The sequence below is a fragment of the Phacochoerus africanus genome, chromosome 1, assembly GCF_016906955.1.
Source record: "Phacochoerus africanus isolate WHEZ1 chromosome 1, ROS_Pafr_v1, whole genome shotgun sequence".
Lineage (NCBI taxonomy): Eukaryota > Metazoa > Chordata > Mammalia > Artiodactyla > Suidae > Phacochoerus > Phacochoerus africanus.
This window is the reverse complement of record NC_062544.1, coordinates 62,357,110-62,384,723: the sequence shown is the minus strand read 5'-3', so window position 1 is coordinate 62,384,723 and position 27,614 is coordinate 62,357,110. Positions and strand designations below refer to the sequence as shown.

Here is a 27,614-nt window from a genome sequence, read left to right as displayed (position 1 = left end):
AGGATCTTTTAGATAAGATACCTTTTTATTGGAATGATTTATGTTTCATGCCTAATGGAGGCAGTGGGAAAGGATTAGATCACTGATTCTCAAACTTTGTGTCGTTCCTGTTTTGTCATTATCCCAAATCATTCCTCTAAAACCAAAAATTTCTGCAAGTTCATCTTGCTGGGGGATGCCTCCACGGGGCACTGCCTTGCATTCTGGAGCCATGTGACCGACAACAATTTTTAGCTCGGTAGCTTATAGCAGAGGCTAAGAGAAGAGAATGAAATAGAGGTGAAAATTCACATGCAATCGTTGAAACTTAAATGTGTGACAAGACAGGCATTCTAGTCTGATAAGTGCTCTTTGAGACCCTTTCACTATTTACTCTGACTCTACTGAGTGGGTTCTACCCTCAAACACCAAAACTTCAGTCCATGAAACAGAACCTCTTCCTTCTACATCTCAACTCAAATTCTGTCATCCTAGAACAATTACATAGCCTGACATCCCTTCCTAGACTCTCTTGACTACCTGACTTACGGAACACTGTTTTCCCGAATCGGCATTCAAAACTTGAAAAGCATGATTTCATTTGCTCAACTGTCCTTATTCTTTATGAAACAAGTGTGCAAGGGAATGGCTCCAGACAAACTAATGCCTCCGTGTGATTTGCTGTAGTTGTGTTCTTTGACCACAATAATGAATAATCAGCCACCCTCTCCCGGCCACCCCCCTGCCTGGCCAAGTGCAACTGCAGTAAGTAATCCTCCAAACTTTTAAAATTACTTTTAATCCTTAGACTTCCATAAATAAGTTTTCAGCTTCTTTCCTTACACATAAAACAAGGTGCTGTTTTCCTCCAATGCCACTTTCACTTCCCTCTCTACAGGACTCAGCGGCCCATAAAACTCTCATTCTTCTATTTATTTATCAAATAGGTCCTGAGAGCCTACACATACCAGCACTGCTGGGCACACAGTGATAAATAAAAACATGCTCTCGCAGAACTTCCAGGGCAGTGGAACAGGCAAACTCACAGAAGTGCCAGAATGGAAAAGAACGTGGAAATTTGCTTGTCAAGTTTCCTTTGCACCCAGCAGTCACGCTGGAACTGACATCTAATGAAGACGGGATGGGGGTGAAGGCTGGAAGCAGAATGGTCTCCAGGTAGAACAACATGTACAAAGCCCGATGGCAGGAGGGGACTGCAGGAATGCATAGCAGCCAGAGCAGAGGTGCAGAGTCAAAAGACCACATGTGACGGGGGGCCAGGCAGGTGGGCTGGCTTGTTCGTTCCAAACTCTCCAAAGAACAAATGAAGAGCAGGACTGGAATATGACAGTCTCACTCAGCATTTCTACTGAGCACTGACATGTGAGCAATTGGCCAAGCACCCAGGGAATCAGGAGTGAAGAAAACAGACAAACCTCCTGCCCCATGGAGCTTACTCTCTGATGAGAGAAGACAGATGGTAAACAAATAAAATACATAGTATATGCTAAGGAGAAAAAAGAAGGAGAAAATGGAGAAGAGGGTCCAGGCTGGGGGAGGGGAGCTAAGGACCAGGAAAAGAGGCCACCATTCAAGCAGGGTACGTTAAAAAGCCCTCACTGGTGATGACATTTGAATGGAGACCTGAAAGAGGTGAGGGATCTGGCTGTAGCATGTGCCAAGGCCCCGAGGCAAAGGCTCTTTTAGTGTCCTGCAGAATGTCACGGAGGCTAACATGAAGCATTTGGGAGAACAAAGTCAGAGATGGCAGCAGGAAGGAAGGTCATCTAGGGTCTTGTAGATGACAACACGGTTGCTTACCCTTGAGAAGAGGAAGCTTTGGAAGGTTTTACACAGAGGAACCTATAAGCTGACATCCCTTTGAAAGCGATTCTTTAGGGAGTTCCCATCGTGGTGTAGCAGTAATGAACCTGACTAGTACCCATGAAGATGCGGTTTGATTCCCGGCCTCGCTCAGTGGGTTAAGGATCTGGCATTGCCGTGAGCTGTGATGTAGGTCACAAATGCAGCTGGGATCCTGTGTTACTGTGGCTGTGGTGTAGGCCGGCAGCTGCAGCTCTAATTCGACTCCTAGTCTAGGAACTTCCATATGCTGCAGGTGAGGCCCTGAAAAGCAAAATAAATAAGCAAAAACAATTCTTTAGATGATGTGCTAAACTTAGTCTGAAGGGTGAGCAGGGATGGACCAGTTGGGAGGCTACAGCTGTAACTCAGGGTACAGAAAACTGAGGCCCAGACCAGGCTTACAACAGCAGAGCTGGTAAAAAGTAGTCACACCTTGGACACACTTTTAAGGTGAAATCAATAGGCTATGCTAATGGCTAGGAGGTGTAGGATGAGGGAAGGGTCTAAGGTCTTTATAAAGCCTGAGCAACTACAAGTACAGAGTAATCCTTATTAACATGGAGAACATCCAGAGAGAAGCACGTTTGAAGATGAAAATCAGCTTTGTTTTGGTCATATCAGGTTTGAGTTGGACTCACAGAAATCCAGCTAGAGATCCCAGTATGTCTATATATCTGGATATCTGAGTATTCTATAAATCTATAGATGCTGGAGTTCCCGTTGTGGCTCAGCACGTTAAGGAGCTGACATTGTCTCTGTATGGGTGTGGATGTGATCCCTGGCTGCACTCAGTGGGTTAAGGATCCGATGTTGCCACAAGCTGCAGCATAGGTTGCATACGTGGCTTGGATCCAGTCTTGCTGTGGCTGTGGCATAGGCTGCAGCTGCAGCTCTGATTCAACCCCTAGCCTGGGAACTTCTGTATGCTGGAGGTGTGGCCATAAAAAGAAAGAAAGAAAAAAAAATATATATATACAATGTATGAGTCTGGAGTTAGGGGGAGAAGTAAGGCCTGAAGACAAAATAGGAGGTAACGTACAGACCTGTTCAAGGCCACAAAACTCACTCATGGAAAAGAAGTCAAGAGAAAGGAGAAGAGGTCTGAGAATGGGGAGCCCTCCAATATTAAGAGGTTGGGGAGGTGAAGAAGTAAAATTAAAGTGGATGGAAGATGAATGGCTAGTGTGGTCACAAAACACATGCTGTGAAGACTCCCTGGTACAGCAGGTAATATGGACTGCACGGGAGCAAGAGGTAATTCAGGAAGGCTGGCGTAGGGAGCTGCAACACTGCCAGACAGACCCCAAACCTGAGACAATAGTCATCATGGGAGAGTACAAAGATGCCCCAAGAATTGTCAAGGCCAGCTTTTCCAAGAGTAGCACACACCTCAGGGAGAAAGCTGAGCACACTGCATTGCCCACCACTTTTGCCGGCAGATCTATTGGTCCTGTTGATTTCTACCAAAACTTTCTGTGAATGTAGTTAATAAAACCACCATATCAGAATTCTGTCATTTGTTAACATCTTTCTAATAAGTTACCAAAAAAAAAAAAAAAACTAATTTTTTCTTTTTTTTGTCTTTTTGCCATTTCTTGGGCCACTCTCTTGGCATATGGAGGTTCCCAGGCTAGGGGTCGAATCGGAGCTGTAGCCGGCAGCCTATGCAAGAGCCACAGCAACATCAGATCCGAGCCGTGTCTGCAACCTACACCACAGCTCATGGCAACGCCAGATCCTTAACTCACTGAGCAAGGCCAGGGATTGAAACCGCAACCTCATGGTTCCTAGTCGGATTCATTAACCACTGTGCCACGACGGGAACTCCCCAAAATCTCTGATTTTAAGATAGCAAGGCTGATATACACATTTTGGATAAAATTAGTTATTGCACTGAGAGGTCACTTTGGAAAGAACACAGAACCTTTACCCGGACCTTGGGCAGGGACCATGCCTTTCTGATCTCATTATTCAATGTTGGGGGCCTCCCAGGAGGGGAGTGGGCAGGGGCACATGTGCTGTGACCTAGAAGGGAAGTAGTAAATTTGTTGATCTGCACCTCATACCTCCACGAACTCCTGCAGTTCACAGTTGATTTTGTAGGAATACGGGGTAAATGTGTGTATTTAACTCACACATTTTCACCAGTGGCTACTATATGGCTGCAAAATGAATTACTACTTCAAGCCACTTGGTTTAGTTTGGCCATTTCTCAGACCAACCAGATACTCTTACAGCTATGAAGTCTACTCCCTAATGGAAAATATTGAATGAGTGTTTTTTGATTCCTGAGTGTACTTGGAAAGATACTAGACATGTTCATGTGTTTTTAAGAATTTCTTATCTATCCCAAAGCAGTTCACCTTAAATGTAATCAAACTGCTAATTTTAAACTAAATTTAAAATAAGAATACACATGATTTCCCATACAATGGTACATGGGGCATAGTAGGAATGCAATAAATATTCACTGAATGAATGAATGAAAGGATCATATTTTGTTGGGCTTAGAAATTCTGCTGAATAATTACATCTAAACATAATCAAATAAACACATTCTCCCTAACTCCATATCTGCGACTCATATAAAGTATTTCTGGGGTTCATAGCTGCAAAGATAAGAGTCAATTCCATTCAAAGCAAAACATGCATAGAATTTGTAGAGATGCAAAGAATGAAAAACTTCTTACTTGTCTCAAGCATCATGACAAAAGTCTGTAGTGATAAAACGGCTTATAAAATTATGATTTTTCTTTGCTTAATAAAGTATTTGCTTTCTCAATGCCCTAGAAAGAGAGACTTCTCAAAGGTTATTCTGTACGCTACATGTAAGAGAGCATCATGACTGGCTTCCAGATATGTTTTGTTCTCCATTCTGGTTTTATTATTGATTGGTTTCACGGAGTAAAAAAGAGTATGCAGCAAATAAAAAAGCTCAATAAAGTTTTATAAAATGAAACAAAGGTAAGAGGAATGGGGACCATTCCATTTTGTTCATAAATCAAACCTTGTGAGAGTTCCTGATGTGGCTCAGCAGTAATGAATCTGACTAGTATCCCTGAAGACACAGGTTTGATCCCTGGCCTCGCTTACTGGGTTAAGGATCTGGCATTGCTGTGGCTGTGGTGTAGGCCGGCAGCTATAGGTCGAATTCCACCCCTGGCTTGGGAATGTCCGTAAGAGTAGTTACCCATATGCTTTGGGTGTGGCCCTAAAAAGACCAAAAAAAAAAAAAAATCAAACCTTGTCTCTTTAAGTTCCCTTCAACTCTACCATGCCTAGCCAAAATAAAGCTTCTGATTTTCTATGCTATGTCCTTGTTTCAGCAATCCCAATGTGTGGAATGTCTTTGCATTGAAATTTCTTCCTATTAACTCCCAATGGTCAAAATGCTACCCATCCTTCAAGTCTCAAGTATCATCATGGCCATGAAGCCTTCAAGAAACTGCACAGCTATAAGAAACTTTACTTTCCGTAAATAGCACAGTTTCTCTATGTCTCCTCATAAAATTTAACATGCTTCTCCTTTGTATTTAGGTATTTACTTACACCTTTTATAGTGTACATATATGTGTATACACATGCCCACTACACCTGTATCTATATACATATACATATATATATAGAGAGAGAGAGAATTTATAGTTATTTACTTACATTTTAAATTCCTTCTAATGGTTTTTAAACTTTAGGTGTCAACTAATATTTACCCCACCAATACCTCCTGCCCCATGAAGCCTAACTCAATGTCTTGTACTGAACAGGCAATCATTAAATGAAGGAGTGTAAAATGAGTTTTTATCATATATTTACATGATGAAACAAAACCATATGATATGCTAAAGTCACCAAGAAATAAGTCATCAATTACATAAATATATATTTGATTTTTCTAATCTTCACTGTCTATTATATAGTAATCTTGTGTGAGGGAATGATTTTATACAAACTCACAGTTAAGTGTCCTTCATGATGATCTGGAAAATGAATGAATAAGTATTCTGTGGCTACCAGCTGCATTATGGAGTCACCTAGGAATTCCATCCTCTGATTGTGGCCTCTGGAGGGGGGAAAAAAAACCATCAATGTAAAGAGATCAAAAAGCATTTGTGGATTTAAAAAAAAAAAAAAAAACAGAAATTTTTTTGAAAAAAGATATGATTTTGAAAAGGCATGTGTTCATCTTGTTTAAAGCACAAAACTAAATACAGTTCCCTAAGGCTCCTCAATTGAGAAGAGATCTGAGGCAATACAGGTTCAGTTTCAAAGGAGAGTAAAGTGAGTATTATCTAAGGATTAAACAACTACTAAAATAAAGACTGGTAAATGGCACCTGCTCAAAAGCTGAGGGGTACCAAAAGAAAAATAAAGTACAATTAAATCCTTGAACAACAGGGGGGTCAGGGGCAGAGACCCTACACACAGTCAAAAATCCAATTTAACTTTACAGTCAGCCCTCTGTATCCCCAGTTCTGCATCTGCAGATTCATCCAACCACACCACGTAGCAATATAGCATGTATTTACTGAAAAAAATCCACATATAAGTAGACCCACATAGTTCAAATCCATATGATTCAAGGGTCAACTGTATAGTACAGACAACAATGCTGCACAGACAATCCTTCTACAGACAAAACCAAGCAAAAAGGTCTAAGAATTTTCATTGCTAAATCTTTACCTCTTTATTGAAAAATACACTCCATTATTCAAATCAGGACTCCAGTTTAAGGACTAAAAAATCTATGACAAGAACCTTTAGTCTTTACAGTTTAAAGAGAGCTGTGAATATCTGATTTGAAGGAAGGAAGCCAAAAACTGAATTAAAAAACAGCATGCAGGGAGTTCCTATCGTGGCTCAGTGGTTAACGAATCCGACTAGGAACCATGAGGTTTCAGGTTTGATCCCTAGTCTTGCTCAGTGGTTAAGGATCTGGCATTGCCGTGAGCTGTGGTATAAGTCGCAGATGAGGCTCGGATCTGGCATTGCTATGGCTGTGGTGTAGGCTGGCAGCTACAGCTCCGATTGGACCCCTAGCCTGGGAACCTCCATATGTCACAGGTGTGGCCTTAGAAAAAACAAAAAGACAAAACAAAACAAAACAGAAAACAGCATGCAGAGAAATAACATTTTGGTTATTTAATTACTTCATGAGCTCATGTTCAAATCACTCATCCAGGCAGGGACTGGAGGGCCAAATGCAGCCCATGGCCTGTTTGAGTGAATCAAGTTTAACTGGGTCACAGCCATGTTCCTTCACTTATTTTTTTTCTGTGGTTGCTTTTGTTACCCAGGCAGAGTCAAATCATCGTGACAGAGACCACGTGGCCTGTAAAGACTGAAATATTTACTATTTGTCCCTCATAGAAAAAGTTTTTACTTCCGTCACACTTATCTTACACTTTACAAAGAAATAAGATGTATGAAAATGAAACCCAAAGTATTAGATTAGAGAAGACTCCCGTGGAATTGGTGCCAGTGTCTAGACCTGCTCATCCATCTAACGATGTGACTACCCTGAAAACAGGTTTGAAACCCCAATTCATTTGAAGGGCACACAGCACAGGTTTGGGACTTTCTGTCTCAATGGTCACATTAGAACTACATGTGTATTTCTAACTCACAGGGTCAGATGGTTAAATCCCACAGTTCTCAATGTGAATGCTCTTGCCAGAAGTCGAACATGGGTAAAAATTACTCCAATGGCATCTTCAAATTCAGTAAGTTTCTGTAGAACCGGAGATGTCTCAATAAGTTGTCGATCGGTATTTGGCTCTTGAAGCTACCACAGGAAAGAAAGGAAGAAAAAAATCACATGCAGTTTTGGGTTACAAGAATAATTATCAATTCTAAAAGTGTTTTGTAAACTCCCTTCTCCCGTGGGCAAAAACTTCTAAAATGCCAATATAACATGAAAGCTTTTTTCTCATCCCTTAGAATGGCAAACAAACCTAATATTTAAAGAAGGCTCAAATAATATTTTGCAATCTTCCACCAGATTTCAAGGCCAAATACTAGTTCAAAATCCCCAAGTATTATCCTAACTCTCCAAGGAAGAGCAAGCTGAAGAACTGCTGGTGGAGAATACACAGATATATGGATATTTAGTAGTTCAGTGCTTCTCAAACTTCAGCATTCATCAAACCCTTGCAGGAGTTGTTAAAAGCAGATGGCAGGCCCTGACTCCAGGGTTTCTGATTCAGTATGCCTGGAATAAGGACCAAGAATTTGCCTTTCTGGTAAGTTCACAGGTACCACAAATGCTGCAGGTCTGGGGACCGGCCTTTGAGAACCAGTGCATTGAGGAATTTGACTGCTGCGTATCTTCTAGGGACCAACCTATTTTGGCAAATCAACATCATTATAACTGGATTCAGCTTACACTGGAGATAATTATACCACTAGGCAGGTGCTCCACATAACAATGAGCCTTTATTCACTGGCAGAGAACAAATACGAAAAGTATAATTAAAATGAACATTTTCAAGAACTTTGGGCAAGTTCATATTAACAAAATGTTACTAAAGTCCTCTGAATCCATGTCGTTTATTACTGGGAAGTTTCTCATGAGAGAGCTCAGCCACTAGTGATGGTGATTATAGTCACATAAATACATATGCATATATGAGTGCACATATGTATATATACATACATATGATATCTCCAAGGTAAAATGGAAACAAAAGCATAGGAAGAATTTTTAAACCAACTGGGAAAAGAGTGTCACCTTAAACAGATCTTTTTAAATCCAAAATCTTGAATAAAAAGTCACTAGATTGTACTAAACTTTTAATTTAGAAATATGATGCATTCAGAGTCAAAGCCCTGGATTTCTAAGATCCAGATTAGATTGAGCAATGTTAATTGAGTGTTCTGCTTTGTAACAAGCCCAGGCTTCCTTCCATGTTATTCCCCTACAACAGCAGGTATGTGGATACACAGGGGTCAACATATTATGCTCTGAATGTCACTGTTTTAGGGGAGAGAGGGGACCAAACCACAGCCACACAAGTAGTTCTTCCTGCCCTGTGAGGGAAGGCAACTCCCAGTACTTCCCCCACCTCACCCCAGTCCACAAAAATGCAACACATGGAATCATTTTCATATTTGTTCCAGAGTTTTTCAGTCTGACACCCCAGTTTAAAGCCATTATGCCACTGAAGGGACTCAAAGGATAAAAGCAGGAGGGGACAAAAGGCAAACTGAAGCCTCATGAACACCCGAAGTCATAAAGCTCACTGCAGACAGGAAGGTCACACTTACCTGGAGTGGGTGGAGAGGATAATTGAGCCAGACTTCGCGCAGGTCCTGGAAAATGGAGTGATGCCTTTAATGCTCGAGGGAGCCATTTAACACACTCTAGAGTACTAAATAAAATGCTGTTATGTGAAATACTGAACTATTTCAGATGCTGACTCCACTTATTACAAATTCAATAGTGCTGGCAAACTAATTTTTTAAAAGTATATTCACCACTCAAACTGCCTGTAGTGACTCTAATTAGCCTATTAAGCTGGGGAGGAAAAGAGACATTGCCCCCACCTCCAGGAGTCAAAGACACCTTTTAAAACTAAGTTACACATTTGCTTAACCTAATACACTGGATTAAGCTGCTGTTTTAATTATATTTTTTAGTTTACCGGTCCCCAGAAATGTGTATCAGCTGTGCCTTTTGTAATTAAAAGTCATCTCAAACGGTCCTTTATTTTAGGCACTAATTCATTATCATTGAGCTGTTTTAAGATGGAGTGGAAAGCATGCCATAGCTAGTTCCTAAACTCTTAGATTTGTAAGACCACACTTTTACTGTGGGTCTGTAATTACAAATGTTTACTTGAAATCAGGGAAAGAATAAATTTTGTGAGAAATCCCGATACATATTTTATCTATTGAGTTAAATCTAGAGGCAGTTATACTTAGATCTTCCTTAGGATTAAAGCATTTTTCCCTTCAGTTTTAGACTCTAGGGAGCCTCTGACTGACTCTCCTTTCTGGCCTCAATAAGAGGTTTTTGAGATAAATAACAACATTTTTACAAGAGCAAAAAATATTTTTTTAAAAATTTTTAGAGGGGAAAAGTATAGGCAGGTCTATTATCACTTGTGATACAGATGATGACAAAGTGAAATAAAATACCTGAGGTTTTTGCACAACTTGCATCTTAGAAAAATACACTTAGGTTTTGGTGTGTGTGGGGGGGGGGGGGGGCCAGTATTAAGAAAAAGCTGAAATACCAAATTGTTCTTTTAAGGCATTTTAATGGACTTCTCTTAACCAATTCAATAACCTTTCCTTTGAATATTATGTAGGACAACATACACTGAATGTCACTCCCTTGCTGCAACTTTCTCATGCTCTCTCAATGTTTTTTTTCATCCTGCCACAACTGAAATGGAGATTTACCCATCTTTGGCCCCTTGCCCCTGCCCCTCGGGAGATCCCGGCCATTTCCATTGTCTTAACTGCTACCTCAGTTTAAATTACTCATTCATCTCTGCTGCAGCTTGGGCCTGTCATCCACACTACAAGTCCATAACTCTAAGTGCCTTAATGGGCATCTTTCACCTCATACCTAAATGACCAAATAATAACTTTTCACCTTTCACCTCAAATGAGGGAGTATGGTGTTAGGAAAAGCAGGCAAGCCGAGGAGACAGGCTGCCTGGATTTAATCCTGATTCCATGTTGTGTTGACTCCAAGTTACTTAACCCCCCTGAGCCGAACATTCCTCAAGCATAAGACAAAGATAATCACAGTACCTACTTCAAAGCATTTTCTGATGCCTCAATGAACAGTGTACTCAAAGCCTTAGACCCAGTGCTGGCGCACAGAAAAATGCCACTATTAAGAACGATGACATCAACAATGACCACAAACAACTATCTCTTCTGACCAACTCCATCTTCCAAAGCTCAAAATTCTCCGGGACTTCTACATTTATCTTGCTTCTTTCTCCTCTGTATGTTTTTCACTCAAAAACACTTTATTTTCCCTTTGATGTCTGCAGCCACCCATCTTGGCGTAACAGTTTAAAACCTCACAAGCACCCTGTTGCAAAGGCATTCATTTCCTTTAGTCTACCTGCACACTGAGATAAGGTTCTGTGGCACCTTGGTGTCGGTGAAAATAGCCTGGGAAAAACCTCAACTGGAATTCTGGCTCTGCCTTCTATTAGCCCAAGGACCTCAGGTAAAGCCTCTGCCTTCAGTTTGCTCTTCTGCAAAGTGTTCACTGACCACTGGGACATTTGTTCGTACAGCATATTTTTACTGAATACTTGTTATATATTAGCTTACTAAGAGGAATAAGACACTATCCCTGTCCGGAAAGGAGCCTAGTGGGCAAGAGTGAAGGTAAATAAGTATAATTAATCAACCATGATAAGTTCTACAACAGTGAACTATTGTAGGAACTATTTTCCTAGCACTTCCTAATCAAGTGCTAGGAAAACTCTGCCTGGGGTGTCTGATCAAGCTTCAAAGAGGAGGTGACTCTTCAGCTGTATCCTGAAGAACACGAGGAATTCAGGAAATCAGCAGCGGGAGAGAATCAAAAGCAGGGCACTATACACACACAAATAATAGGTCTAAAAGCACACACATAAAAGGGTAACTCTTAAATAGGCAGAGCACAGGGGATTTTAGGGCAGTGAAACTGGGTCTGACACCATAAGGGTGGCTATCTGTCACTATGCATTTGTCTGAACCCCTGGCAGGTACCCCACCAAGAGTGAGTGAGCCCTCATGTAAAATGTGGACTTTGAGTGACTATGATGTATCAATCTAGGTTCATCAATTATACCAAAGGTCCCACTCTGTGGGGATGTTGATAAACGGGGAGGCTGTGCATGTGAGGGGGGAGGGAACATAGGGAAACTTCAGTACCTTCCTCTCACTGTGCTGTGAATCTAAAAAAAAAAAAATTTTTTTTTAATTTAAAAATTTTAAAAAGGTAATTCCTAGATTGGCATAAAGAGAGAGTGAAAAGAAAGAAGGCAGAAAAAAATAGGTGGGATTATGAAAACTATTAAATGCTATGTTGTCTAATACAGACTTTGGCAGGCAATAAAGAAACCAAAGATTTTGAGCCACAGAGACCATAATCAAATCTGTGCTTTTAAAAGCAGACAATTTTTCACGAAACAAAGCATGAGTGATGGACTAGAGCAGTGGGCAATGACAACAGGTTAAGCATTTCAGGGGGGCAAGGAGGAAGGCAAATGTTAAAGCAGTAGGGTGGCCGGGAGTAGACCCACTCAGGAGATACTAGGGACCAAAGACACCAGGGTTTGCAACTGAATGGAGATGGGGAGAAAAACGCTTAAGGACAAAAGAAGATCCTAAGGTTTCTAGTTGAGATCACAAAAGTAAATTAGGAGAAAAATGTCTGGGAGCTGAGCTGATGAATTCAAATACTAAACCTGTTCAAATTAGGTGTCCATGTAACACCCACATGAAGCTGCCCAGACGCCAGCTGAAAAGACATTTTTTCTAATTTCTAGAGTTCCAGAGAAAGGCCTGGATGTGAAGAACTGGGACAGATGAGCAAAGACAAAAAAGCAGGGGTGGGTGGGAGGAGGATTAGGAAAGATTACACAGTAATCACTCCCTATATTTTTAAGAGGGTCATTGGATGGTCAAACGGAGACAATGGCTCTAAATGTACTGGGTAAGCCAGGAAGGGTCATACAAACCAGACAACACAGAACTGACAAAAATCTGCCTGGGGCTAAAAGAGTGAAAAGCAATTCAGGCTGAGAAAGAAAAACAGCCCTGCTGTTAACAGGGCTGGGAGGACCACATAGATAAAGCCAGCTTCTGAGTTAACAGGAAACAGCACTTCCCTAAAGATCTTACAGCAGCTGTAAAACCCCGTCTTTTTTTTTCAGGGCTGCACCCAGGCATATGGCGGTTCTTAGGCCAGGGGTCCAATCAGAGCTGTAGCTACCAGCCTACACCACTACACCAACGAGGGATCTAAGCCACATCTGTGACCTACACCACAGCTCACAGCGACGCTAGATCCTTAACCCACTGAGAAAAGCCAGGGATTGAACTTGCATCCTTACAGTTGCTAGTCAGATTCATTTCCACTGAGCCTCGACGGGAACTCCGCAGAATGACCCCCCTTTGAGGGACAATTGCTTTCCTGCCAGTGTCGTCCTCTGACCTGCTTTGTTATCTCTTATCCCCTGAATAAGAGATAGTTAAACACTTAATAGTTAAACTGACCCCCCCGCCCCCGGGCTCCCAAATTAATCCCTGGCTTCTAATCTGGCCTCAGACAAGGCAACCAACCAAGAACCAATCCCTGCTTCCCGGGCCTCTCAGAAGCAGTCAGCAGCCCAGGCCTCAGAAAGGAGGGCCCCTCCCTGTGGTGAGCGGCCTGCCACCTCGTTGCACGGAGCCAATAAACCTGACCTTGCCAGCCTACAGCTTGTTTCTCGCTGTCTCTGGCTGACTGGACTCTCACAATACCATTACTCAAGAAAAAGTACAATGGTTCATCAACACACCCCCCCCACACACACTACATCTAGGAGAAGCAGACCAATGTGGAGATGCCAGATGAGTCAGAATATCCGACTGTGCGCACTTGAAAACACCCAAGTGGGAAGAACGCATCTCACCAAGCCCTGTTTTGCTTCACAAAAAGACACAACATAACTAATTCTGAATGTCAGCCTTCCCGTCGGTAAAATGATTCTCACTCTGCCTTTTCATATAGTCATGTATTCATTTCATTCCTTTAACAAATATTTATTAAACACTGCACATGCCAACACTGCACTCCCTACTGGAAACTTACGATAAGCCTGCTAAGTAGACATGTGGGAGAGAAACGGTTTAAAGAGAAAAAAGAAACTAAACGAAACTGATACAGCTAGGAACACCAGGTGTAAGCCTGCATATAATTCAGGAGCACAGGAAGACAGAGAGGACAAGGGATAAAGGTAAGATGGGACATAGGGGCAGGAGCAGGTGGAGGCGCGCGACAAGGTGAAGAGGTGAGGGGCACACGGAGTCCAGGCTCAAGGAGGAAATCAGGTAAAGAGGTTGCTAAAATTGCCAACAAAAGATAAAGGCTGGAACAAAGTTATTTTAAGATTTGAGAAAAAGACTTAAAATACATCTGCCATGGACACAAATCAAGAGGGCAAAATTCGGGACATGGAACATCTGTAGACAATGTTCCCAAGAGAAGGAAATTCGCACATAAAATCATCACCTATCGCTATAAAAACAGGTAAAAGAAAACCAAATCCTCAGATATGAACATGGTCCAGTCCCATTTTTCAAAACCATTGATTCTTTTTTTCAAAACTATCCTAAGGAATACAGTAATAACATCTGACAGCCACTTAAGCTGAATGTTTCACAAAGGCTTAAAACACTGGCTTCCCATGTTCTTTATTGCTCCACGAGGGCTATTTCATTCAATTATAATGACATTTCAATTTGGAATACAGAGTTGCTTCTCCCTTTAAATGTTAAATTGACTTGTTTTGGTACAAAAAGCATCCAGTATGCTCTATTACATGCAGGATTAAAAAGGTAGCTCTGGCAATATTAATAGCTTAATACTTTAGTAACAACAGAAACTATTTCAGAATCTATCGTTTTTTCTTAAACTATAATTTGCTTTTTAAAAAGTAGCTGCATACTCTTTATTCATAGCCCTATCAGAAACTCCCTATGAACAGACTTTCTAAAATAAATATACATTTATCTAGTCTACATAATTTACATAAAAACAAATCATAAACAGAAAAGCTAAAAGGCTGGAGTTTCTGCTGTGGGGCAGTAGGTTAAGGATCTGGTGTTGCCACAGCTGTGGCATAGATCATAGTGGTGGCTCAGCTTCAATCCCTGGCCCTGGAACTTTCACATGCTGTGGGTGTGGCAAAAAAAAAAAAAGAAAAAAGAAAAAAGAAAGAAAGAAAAAGAAAAGCCAAAAAGCTATAGCTTCAACTAAGCCTACATGGGGTAGGTACCCACAAATTATAAAATATAAAATTGTAATTAATTTTAAGATACTTGAAAATAAAGCAAAATCCTACTATATTTATATTCATATTTAATTTACAAATGACCATGAGGAAAGACAGGGTTTCAGGTAGAAGACAAACTCCTAGTGTAAATGTCCACAGAACTTTCCCATCTGTGAGAGAACTGAATAAGCTGTTTTTGAAATGCTTGAAATCTACCATTATGGTAGATTTGGGGGTTTTGTTCCTCTTACACGCTCTTTAAAATACAAAGACTAATGGATATAAAATCTTCTGTAATGATATGTAACTGAGAAAAATCAAATGAGTCGAGATAAATACCGGATCATTAAAGAGTAAGCGTCCAAATAACTGTTTGGCTTCCTCCAGACTTCCCTCCAAGTAAACAGCTCCTAGATAAAAGGAAGAGAATGCCAAAAGGAAGACCACATTAATATTCAGAGAAAATTACATATCTCTATAAAAAGCAAAAAGGCAAGCCAAAACACACTCATGGAAAAAAAATCGACAAGATCATATGCAATTGTTTTAAAGGTAGCATTTTCCCTCTTTTAGCTGTGCTTTGTGTTATAAGTTAGACTGAAATATGAAATTCAATTTACTAAAATATAAATCTAATTTTGTAAAAAAAAGAGGCAAAATATGAACTATCATGAAGGATATGAGAATGAACCATTACTAAAGGAATTATGTATAAATATGTAACTTTATGAAAATGTTATGTTTTATTTTATATATTTATAATTTATATCAGACCATAGATACCTTGCTTAAGGTTTCTGCAAAGAAAAATCACAACAATCTTCACACCTTCAATTTCTTTTTTGGGTTTTTTTTTTTTTTGTCTTCTGTCTTTTTAGGGCCACACTTGCGGCATATGGAGGTTCCCAGACTAGAGATCTAATCAGAGCTACAGCTGCCAGCCTACACCACAGCCACAGCAACGCCAGATCCAAGCCACGTCTGCAACCTACACTACAGCTCACAGCAACGCCAGATCCTTAAGCCACTGAGCGAGGCCAGGGATCAAACCTGCAACCTCATGGTTCCTAGTCGGATTTCTTTCTGCTGCACCACAACGGAGACTCCGACACCTTTAATTTGAAATGATTATTTGAGAATTGTTGAAATAATTAGACACTATACACCCATTTACCATTAATCATAACCATTAAGTACTACAGTAACACTTTAACTATCAAATAACTCCTGAGTAGGGTGGTTCTTAAAATCATATTTTTCCATCTGTCTTCAGAATGGCAATTTTCCATGTAAAATATTCAGACACTTTGTCACCAGGGCTTTTGACGACTAAACATTTATTACTCCTCCATAGTTGTGGTAACAGTGATAATGATGATGATGATAACAGCAGTAGTAGGGGCTTGGGGGCCACTGGTACCCCAGGGCCCCAGCAAAGCATTCTCCCATTCTTATTGTTACCCTTCAGGGCACATCAGTAAGAGGGTATCAGAAAAGATTTACAGGACAGGGCCCAAAGTATGTGATTCGGGGGAGGGTTAAAGGAAATAGAACTTTGCTCTGGATGTGATGCAGCCGAGCTCAGGATATTAAGATCCTAACAACAACTCTGTGAAGCAAATGATACTATCTCTACATCATAGAAGGGGAAAAGGAGTCTCAGAGAGATTCAATAACTTGGCAAAGACACAGAGCTGATAAATGATACAGGAGGAAACTGGATCATGTCTGCCTGGCTCTGGAGCCAATGGGAACACTAACTGTCAAAGATATTATGTGTACAGAGCACAGTATTCCACGTGACAAACCCTCTGAAATAGACATATTTGTGCAAAATAGACATAGCTGTGAAAAGACTGTGGATAATTATTAAACATTCTCTCGCTCCCATCATCAGCATAAAACTATAAATGGGAAGCTTTTATATTCATTTTCAAAGGAAGAGGGCAAAATTGATAAAGAAGTACAAAGGCCTTTGAAATATAAAATGTACTCGATCATTTACCTAAAAAAAAAAAAAATCAAGGGATTGTCAATCTACTGTAACATTTCATTGTAAAGCATACTTCCAATCACCAGCTAATTAACTCTTCATAACTTTTCTGTACAAACAGCTAATTATTTGCTGGTTACAGTAAAAAAGAAACCAAGAAAGTAAAGCGCCTGCATGAGGAAGTAAAGTGTCGGCATCAGTCTTGCTTCCAGTGAATAAATAATAGACTCAAGCCCTGGGATTTCAAATATGCAGTGTCTTCAAGATGTTTAAATCAGAAAATCTTGTGAATAGTTTAAAATATGATCAAAAACAGCACTAGGGCCTCACCAGCAACTTAGTTACTGTTTATTTATGAATGTGATCCTGAATCAAATCTGGCAAGTAATCCATCTCCATATTCATTTACTTCAATTCAGTTTAGAATATACTAAGCATGTGCATGACACGGTATAAGGAATTCAAGAAAAGAAATCACAGCTGCTGCTCTGGAGGAACTACAGCAGCTAGAGTACAAGGAGGTGGGTATTATACCAGGGGCTTCACATGCTTTGGGAACAAGTAATTTTGTCCCAAGTCTCCACACTGAATTTTATGTGCTTTCTAGATATTTCACCTTATTTTGCTTTTTAGGGCCGCACCTGCGGCACATGGAAGTTCCCAGGCTAGGGGTCAAATCGGAGGTACAGCTGCAGGCCTACGCTACAGCCACAGCAACAAGGGATCCAAGCCTCATCTTCGACCTACACCACAACCCATGGCAACGCTGGATCCTTAACCCACTGAGAGAGGCCAGGGATTGAACCAGCATCCTCATGGACACTAGTCGGGTCTGCAATCCACTGAGCCACAAGGGGAACTCCTCTCTAGATATTTTATTTATTTATTTATTTATTTGTCTTTTGTCTTTTTGTCTGTTGTTGTTGCTATTTCTTGGGCCGCTCCCGCGGCATACGGAGATTCCCAGGCTAGGGGTTGAATGGGAGCTGTAGCCACCGGCCTACGCCAGAGCCACAGCAACGCGGGATCCGAGCCGCGTCTGCAACCTACACCACAGCTCACGGCAACGCCGGATCGTTAACCCACTGAGCAAGGGCAGGGACCGAACCCGCAACCTCATGGTTCCTAGTCGGATTCGTTAACCACTGCGCCACGACGGGAACTCCCCTCTCTAGATATTTTAGATATGCAAGAAACCAGACCATAAAAGGAGAAATTACCTATTAATGCTTCAAAACAATTAGCCATTGCATGTCGAAGGTCTGATTCTCTACAAAGGTCAGGTCCATGAGCATAAAGCATAAATCGATCCAGTTCAAGTTTCTACAAAATTCAAAATGACAAAAAGTAAGAAACAATTAGCAAAATAATCACTGTAACCACTCGGCATCTCCTAGGGGTTATGGTTACAAATTAACTGGCCTTACGTCAGTATATTAAGAAAGTTTAGTCTGCCATTCACTATGAGTTCTTACATATGCCTCAGGTCTGACAAACCTTGACTTTTTCCCAAGCAGGCTTTTATGAATTCTTATGGTTCAGAACTGATCAGCTCAGATCTGTCCAATTCCAGTTCAAAACAAGCACTAGCTTAAGCTGAAATAAGATTCTGCTATAAGACCATGCCCTTGGGTTCACCTAATATCTAGAGAGATACAAACTCAACCCAATGTTAACCTCTATGATTCCAGAGTTATGTGGTACTGATGGTGTTTGCACCATATATAACCCATTTTTATGTGGTAGAGTAAATGCGGACCCTCAGAAGACTTCAAAATACCTTATGTCTCTACATCTTGGGTTTTTTTTTTTATTTAGTAAGGATTTCAGGGGTCCTATATCTTTGTCCTTGTGTCCCTGTTATGAGGTTTCCACACTCATCTTCCTAAAGGCTCAGTGAGATCTTCTAAGAAATTGGTTGGAATTATCTTAAGGGCTCTGGGAATATTATTCATAATGAATTACATTTTCTTTTTTCATTTGGCCTCAGACAGGTTTAGAAACAAATTTGTAGTCCAGTTCTAGAAAGTACATAGGACTTATGAATATGTCTGTGCACACTAACTTTACCTCTTCATTTTACTGTCTTGCCTGTAGTTTCTCTTTATTTTGAGTTCAGTACCCACTTATTCCTTATCCTATTGTTTTTCTGGTTTTTTTTTAAATTTTTTTATTACTCAAAGAATTTATTACATTTATACTTGTACAATGATCATCACAATCCAATTTTATAGGATTTCCGTCTCACAACCCCAGCGCATCCTCCCACCCCACCCCCATTGTATTATAACGTACAAATCAGGTCCTGTTAGACCTAGACACAGTATGAATGAATTGTTTTTATAAAATTCTTGAGATTGAATAGATGGAAATCATAACTCTTTCCATAAAAAGAGAAAGATACAAACACTGCATAAGCATGCAATAAATCTGCTATTACCATGTAATTCGATTCAATAAATACTAAGTAATAACATGCCACATAATATGGAACAAGTCACAAGTCAATGAACAACCTCGGACAATATGAATCTCATCAGCCCTCAAATAAAAGAGACTCAGATTTTGTGTGTCATGGCATGTATGCTAAAAATGTCCATATCTGGGAGTTCCTGCTATGGCACAGTGGGCTAAGGATCTGGCATTGTCTCTGCAGCAGCTCAGGTCACTGCTGAGGCAAGGGTTCAATCCCCAGCCTGGTGCAGTGGGTGAAGGGTCTAGAATTGCTGCAGCTGTGGCATAGCTTGCAGCAGCAGCTCATATTTGATCCCTGGCCAAGGAACTTCCATGTGCTGCAGTGCAGCAAAAAAACAAACAAACAAAAAAACAAAACCATATCCATTTACATTGGAAAAAGAGACAATAAAAACAGGACATACATGCTATCAGTATTTTGTACTGCTAGGAATTCATGAGTGTATTATAAACTCAAATGAGAGTTTTGACTACCATAAATACAACAGCAGAAAGCACCAGTTTTTAAAAAAATTGATCCCCAAGTGCAAGAATTTATACTAGAATATGTAAATTTCATTTGTTTCACAACTTCACTGAGAAAATCCAATTGTTTGCTATCTCTGGAGTCCTGCTTGAGAGCAGACTGCAAGCCATATTTTATATTATAAATAACTATTTTTGAATGCTATGAACTTTCCAATTTCTCATAATCCCACCTCTATGTTCTATTTTTCAGTGAAGGCATTAATGGGACTGTGGTGCATGTGTTAAAATGCTCACTGTCTGGAGCGCTGACCTAGAGCTTTCACCGCCTTCTCAAGAGTCAGCAATCCTCCTCCGCCAAGGCCCCTCCTCCCAAAGGGGCAAGACTGCCACTGTCTGCTGCTGGGGCAGAGGGGTGAGCAGTGCCATGGGAGTGTCAGGGTTTGAGGTGGAGGAAGATCACATGGAAATCCCTGAAAGGAGAAACTGGCTGCCCCATCATAACTCATGGCTTTGTACAGTTCCCAGTGCATTATGTAATAGCTTTCATTTTCACACTATGGTAATTTCCCACACTTTGCAAATATCCTCCCTATAACTGTTTGAAAAATAATTATACAATCCCATTATATCTGAAACTGAAATGAAAACAACGGCCGTGGCTCAGGGGATGGGTGGTGGTGTTGACAATCTATTTATTAAAGGATTTCCAATGGGCCTTTATGTGAATTATTAGGAAGCATGTTGATAATTATATCAACTAAACACTAAAGTAGTTTTATACAGACTTGTGCAATATCACTCACTGTGAGGCTAAAACCAAGTTAGCACACCTGTTGCCTCTAGTTTTTTCTGAAGGCATGAGTATTTATATTCTGAAATGCCACTGAAGATGGACCAGATCCTACCACCAAAGCGATGAGGATGTTACATAAAATACAGCAATGCCCACTTGCCAACACAAAAGCCATGGGATAAAACTAGCCACATTTTAAATGTAATTAATGCCTTGGCAAGATCAAATTAAGAAGTCAGTCATAAAACTAGAATTGGTTTTGGGTTTTTTTTTTGTCTTTTTGCCATTTCTTGGGCCGCTCCCATGGCATATGGAGGTTCCCAGGCTGGGGGGTCTAATCAGAGCTATAGCCACTGGCCTACACCAGAGCCACAGCAATACCAGATCCGAGCCGCGTCTGCAATCTACACCACAGCTCACAGCAACTGTGATCCTTAACCCACTGAGCGAGGCCAGGGATCGAACCTGCAACCTCATGGTTCCTAGTCGGATTCATTAACCACTGCACCACACCGGGAACTCCTAGAATCAGTTTTATCTAGTCTTTTCTACCAAATTCCAACATTTCTGTCAAAATGAACACAAAATAGAAATTACAGCAAAAATCAAGGGAAACTCATAAAAACTTTTCTAATGGATCACTGATGTTTGGGAACTTAATAGCCAGTTTCCCCTACCCACAGATCTGTAAAATATGATGATTTAGAGATGAAGTTTATAGGTGGTAGCAGCATAAAAACGACTAACTCCTATTAATTTATTCATATGTTTATGCGATCACTTTGAATAGGCATTATACCAAGCACTTTATAAAATGAATCATCAAAACTCAAATGATAATCTCATTTAATGCTCACACCCACCCTATGAGGCAGGTACCAACACCATCTCCATTCTACAGACGAGAAAGCAGAGGCTTGATGAAGATGATACTTCGTCCATGGTCGCTCTGCTCTAAGGACTGGTGGGGACTGGTGTCCCCCAGGCAAATGCCCTTGTTCTCCCTAGTATGATTTATGACAGGAAGACACAGCACAGAGATAGGAACATCAAACAAGATCATGTCAGAAACATGCTTACCATGAATCTAAATCAAAAGAAGGTTCTCTTAGCCACTCAGCTAAGTCAACATGGCTAGCAGAAGACCTAAACCCAAAATCTTAATTAATAAGATTTGTGATTTGGGAGGAATCTCAAAGATCTTTAAAGTATCCCCCATGGATACAAATTGCCTGGAGTATTCTATTCAAAGCTATAATTCTGCTTGTTAAAGTAAACTAAAAACAAATGTAACAGATGGCCAAGAAACACATGAAAAGATGTTCAGTATCACTCATTATTAGAGAGATGCAAATCAAAACCACTCTGAGGTACCACCTTACACCAGCCGGAATGACCATCATCAAAAAGTCTACAAACAGTAAGTGCTGGAGAGGGTGTGGAGAAAATGGAACCCTAGTACACTGTTGGTGGGATTGTAAATTGGTGCAACCACTGTGGAAAGCAGTATGGAGATTCCTCAGAAAACTAAACATAGAACTACCATTTGATCCAGCAATCCCACTCCTGGGCATCTACCCAGAGAAACCACGACTCGCAAAGACACATGTACTCCAATGTTCATTGCAGCACTATTTACAATAGCCAAGACATGGAAACAACCTAAATGTCCATCGACAGAGGAGTGGATCCAGAAGATTGGTACATATACACAATGGAATATTACTCAGCCATTAAAAAGAACAAAATACCAGCATTTTTTGCAACATGGACGGACCTAGAAACTATCATGCTAAGTGAAGTCAGCCATACAATGAGACACCAACATCAAATGCTTTCACTGACATGTGGAATCTGAAAAAAGGACACAACTTCTCTACAGAACAGATGCTGACTCACAGACATTGAAAAACTTATGGTCTCTGGAGGAGACAGTTTGGGGGTAGGGGGATGTGCCTGGGCTGTGGGATGGAAATCCTGTGAAATCAGATTGTTATGATCATTATACAACTACAGATGTGATTAATTCATTTGAGTAATAAAAAATTTTTAAAAAAATGCAATACAGAAATATTACACAAAGGGAAAATACCAAATATTCCCTTTCTTTTGCTCTGTTCTTATGTTCCTTTTCCCCAAATGCTTAACTCTGTTCATCTGTCAAATTTTTACTCTTCTGTTATCAAGTTACCTCACCATGGAGTTCATTACCTGCTGGTGAAACTCACTTAGGTAACAGAATAGGGCTAAATCCTTAAAACCCAAACCAAAAAATCCTTCCTCAGCTATAAAATATTAAACCCTCTATACACCCTAAAGAGTTACTTATTCAAATGCAAAATTATGCACAGACTGAAGAAGAGAATGTCAGACCTCACTACAGATGCAACAGATATTTGACATACCTTCGCGAGCATGGCAAGGTGCTGGTTCTGAACGATGGCAGTCCTGTAGGTTGCTAATCCCCCCTCTTCCAGACTAGGAAACAAATAATACAAATGGACACTGCCAAAAAAAAAAGTATATACATAAATATGTACCATCAACATTCTGTGTGTGGTTCTGAGTCCAAAAAACAGGTCTGGCCCATAATATCTGGGCAATGCATACCAGCTGAATTGGGCTTAAGTGAAACCAAAGGGTTTGATTAAAAGTCTCTGCAAGTTAAATAGCACAGTATAGCTGAATGTGCTAAAAGCCAATACCATTTGCTTACATGTACACAATGACCTCTGCTAAAAGGTTTCTCTGAAATATGATGGCAACAAAGATCTGAACAATTGTTCATATGCTGCTGACAGCAAACCTATCTAATGCTTGAAAACAGAGCTGGAAACAAAAAGCTTTGCTTGCACTGGGTCAGAAGGGCCCCTGAAGAGCCTGGGAGCCCTAAGCACATTCTTTACAAATATAGACAGGGAAAGGAAGAGAAGAACCAGGAGTGGCCCCTAGAACCAGGGAGGTGCCCTATGGACGAGCCTAATAGGGTTGATCAGGAAAGGACGGGAAATACGAAGAAGGCTGATGGAAAACCAGTTCAGACCACAAACTGTGCTCTCCTAACTCTCACACCAGTTTCTAAGGTCCACTGTTAATCGGGACAGCTAAGCTTGCTTCGTCCTAATGTGTCCAATGAGAACGAGCTTAGAAAATGGCCCCTTTGCCTCATTATGTCCTTCTTGGAAAAAGAAATGACCCAAAGAGAATAAAAATAGCTGAAGATAATTCCAAGAGAAACATGTGTGGTCTCCCTTTAAAAGAAATTTTGTGAGTATTGAAAAAAAATGTACTTTCCCACCCCTACATCCAAATTAAGGGCCCTAAAACATTTCTGGACAGAAAACATACAAATATACAGACAGACAGACAGACAGACAGACACACACACACACACACACACACTGAAATCTAGTCATTAAAATTCTTGTAAGCTTTACTTCCCTTGAGTTCAAAAAGAGTGAGAAAGGGATCAGAGACAAATCCTAGAAAATGAAATGACATTTTAAAATATCATCCCTTTCTCTACAAATTGAATATAAGCTCTGAAGCATCTAGACTAAGACAAGCTGATCTCCTATGGCTGTAGCAACTTGAACATAAACTTGACAGGATGGAGACACTAGCCTTTCATCTTGTAATCTTGCTCATTACAGCATCAGTGAGTGTAAGTTATCAGGGCAAGAGCCACAGATATGTGGCTTTTAAGCTCTCAGAAGAGACCAAAAACCTGGTGTTTGAAGGCCTCATTTGGCTAATTACAAAGAAGGTAATGTATTGAATATGTTACCTTTGAAATGCAGTTACTGGGGAATAGCAGAAAAGCTTACTTACCTGGTGAGAAATTCAACAACAGCATCACCCAGGAACTCCAACCGTTCGTTGTGATTAATTCTACAGGAGAATCAAAAAGACCACTTAAAATAGCACGCATTTACATTTCTTCCCTCTCTGCTCCAAGAAAAGGACACTGAGGGTTAGCTCCTTTAATAAATAAAAATGTCCCACCTTGTTCCTCATAATCACGAGCACTCATGGCCATCTTAGCAGGAATTGCAGGGCTGCCTAGTGGGAAAGTGAGGGAGCATTCCCACATGCTACATGACTCAGACTTTCCACCCCCAGGCATCCTTCCTAGGGAGTCCAATTTAAAGCAAGGAGATGACTCTAACGACTGGGAATCTTTCTATACTGCTATCGGGTAGAGGAGAGAAAGGAGAATGCATTCTTAGTCACAACACTGAAAAACCAGCTTTGGTACAATGTTCTAGCTTCCCATGGTCCAAACTCCACAAACTGTAAATTTAACCTGGCATTTAAAGTCCTTCAACACCCACTTTCTCAGTCTCATTATCCACTGCTATCCTCTCCCACCCACGTGCAGGATCCAGTCCCCAAACTGCCTGGACCTCTCTGAAAAGGGCATCCTTTATAATAGCCAGTGCCTCTGTTCAGGCCGAGTGCTCCGTTGCTTTCCACTCTCCCCTGTGCACTAAGCCACCCTGAACACCTGCTCATCCCTCGAGCTCCAGCGCAATGTTAGCTCCAAATGAACGCCAGCCTGAGTCCCTCGTCAAACTCAATACAGCCCCCTCAGTACAGAGATAGTATTTTATTTCTATCTTGTGCTCTCACAAGCTAAGTTTCTCAAGTGCAAGTGTAGAGATGAACCAACCAGGAAGGTGGCTCTCAGGAAACCTCCTCTTGCCTGAGTCCAGCGAAGACACCTTCTCTGAGCACACTGAGGTCACTACCTCTTTGGTTGAGCACAAAGGTGACATGGTTTTAAAGGTCGCTCTGGCTGCTGTGCAGAGGCTGAGAGCAGGAAAGAGAAGCACTGAAGATGGGTGCTGCATGTCCCAATGAGGCATGATGGAGGCTTAGGATGGAGAGGTGATAGTGGAGGAGGGAGAAGCAGTCAGATTGGGAGACAGTTTAAAGATCGAGAAGAAAAGAGATGTGGATAGTTGGGACTGGGAAGCTAACCAAAAGAAAAGAATAAAGGTCAAGGCCCAGATTTTGGCTTATGTCATCAGGTGAAAGTGGTGTCATTTACTGCAAGGGAGTGGAACAGGTTTGGGGAGAAGCAAGAGCTGCATTTTAGAAATGTTAACTTGAACATGTCCATAAAACATCCAAATGGAGAGATCCAGAAAAACATTGGCTGTATTAACCTATTGTTTATGGGCAAGAACAAAGCTGGTAGGACATCTTTAGGAGTGGTCAGTATGTAGACAGGATCCCAGGTGCTGAAACTGGATGGCGCTGCTAAGGGAAAGACTGCAGCAAGAAAAGGGGTCCCAGGACGGAGCCCAGGAAAGGGTGACAGAGAGGTCAAGCGGAAGAAACGTCAGTAAAGGACAAGGATGTGCCATGGTGGTAAGAGGAAGAGGAGGCCAGGATGACCCTCTAGCCAAAAAGAAAAGCATGTTTCAACAAAGAAACAGATTGAGTGGATGAGAAGAAAGCACTGACGCATCAAGAGGAAATCACAGAGGCCAATGAAAGGCAAGCTCTGTAAGTGGTAGAGACAAACCTGACTGTGGGTCAGTAGGCTGAGAACTAAGGCATCACCTAAAGCCACACAAGAGAAGAACCTGAGTGCCTGTTCAGGGAAGGCTGGGGATGTAGAATGGGAGGAAGCCAGAAAGGATGGTGACAAGTGGTGAGGAGAGAAGGAGGGCACATGGGCTCCTGGGACCTGAGCAAAGAGCGAGAGGGAAGGGCCTGGCCCAGAGCTTCCCTAACTCCAAAGCTTCCTTAAATAACTCTGGCACCGAGCTCATCTTCTCAAGAAACTCTGCAGCTCACCACCAAGCCTCTTCAGGTCATTCTTTATCTACTCCCATCACATCCACCCATTTTATCTACTTTTGTTCTTTTTTTTTTTCTTTTTGGTCTTTTTGTCTTTTTAGGGCTGTACCTGTGGCATACAGAGGTTCCCAGGCTAGGGGTCAAATCGGAGCTGTAGCTGCTGGCCTACACCATAGCCACAGCAATGCAGGATCCGAGCCGTGTCTTCGACCTACACCACAGCTCATGGCAATGCCAGATCCTTAACCCACTGAGCAAGATTCAGGGATCAAACCTGCATCCTCATGGATGCCAGTCGGGTTCGCTAACTGCTGAGCCATGATGGGAACTCCCATTTTATCCACTTTCAACAGCAATTTGAACTCCAGGTGGACCAAACTCTGCACTGTCCCAGACAGACACTATTCCTTCTCCCTTCTATGTTCCCCTCCCAAATCTTGCTCATTCTTTAAAAAAAAAAAAAACAAAAAACCTACTTTTTTAACTGAAGTATATAGTTGATGTACAATATTATAAGTTATAAGGTGTATAATACAGTGATTCATAATTTTCAAAGGTTATACTCCATTTAGAATTATTACAACACACTGGCTACATTCCCTTTGTTGTACAATATATGCCTAGCAGCCTATTTATTTTATACATCATACTCTGTTCCTCTTAATCCTCCACCCCTTATCTTGCCTCTCCCCTTCTCCTTCTTCCCTCTGGCAGTCACTGTCTTGTTCTCTACATCCGTGAGTTGTTTCCTCTTTGCCATATTCACCAGTTTGTTTTATTTTTCAGATTCCACATGTAAGTGATATCATACAGCATTTGTCTCTCTCTGTCTTATTTCATTAAGCATAATACCATCCAAGTCCATTCATGTTGTTGGAAATGGCAAATTTTTCATTCTTTTTCATGGCTAAGTAGTATTCCTTTGCATATATACCACATCTTCTTTATCCATTTGTCTATTGATAGACACTTAGGTTGCTTTTGCATCTTGGCAATTGTAAAGACTGCTGCAATGAACACTGGGATGCACGTATCTCTTTGAATTAGTGTTTTCAGATATATACCCAGGAGTGGAATTGCTGGGTCATATGGTAGTTCTATTTTTAGTTTTTTTGAGAAACTGCATACTGTTTTCTACAGTGGCTGCACGAATTTACATTCCAACCAACACTGTACAAGGTCCCCGTTTTCTCCACATCCTCACCAACACCAGTTATTTGTGGTCTTTTTTTTTTTT

At 41.0% G+C, this 27,614-nt stretch overlaps 1 protein-coding gene across 5 annotated transcripts in view; it reads right to left on the bottom strand.

The window, feature by feature from the left end:
* DROSHA (drosha ribonuclease III) overlaps window positions 1-27,614 on the bottom strand; it is a 120,786-nt gene that overhangs the window by 13,325 nt on the left and 79,847 nt on the right. For all 5 annotated transcript variants that reach the window (XM_047767682.1, XM_047767665.1, XM_047767673.1 and 2 more), the window contains 7 exons: window positions 24,398-24,457; window positions 22,972-23,071; window positions 18,051-18,153; window positions 15,177-15,247; window positions 9,109-9,153; window positions 7,470-7,627; window positions 5,800-5,905 (listed from right to left, as the gene is read on the bottom strand). In XM_047767682.1, coding sequence (XP_047623638.1) covers window positions 5,800-5,905; window positions 7,470-7,627; window positions 9,109-9,153; window positions 15,177-15,247; window positions 18,051-18,153; window positions 22,972-23,071; window positions 24,398-24,457 — 643 coding nt within the window. The remainder of the gene's footprint in view (window positions 1-5,799; window positions 5,906-7,469; window positions 7,628-9,108; window positions 9,154-15,176; window positions 15,248-18,050; window positions 18,154-22,971; window positions 23,072-24,397; window positions 24,458-27,614) is intronic.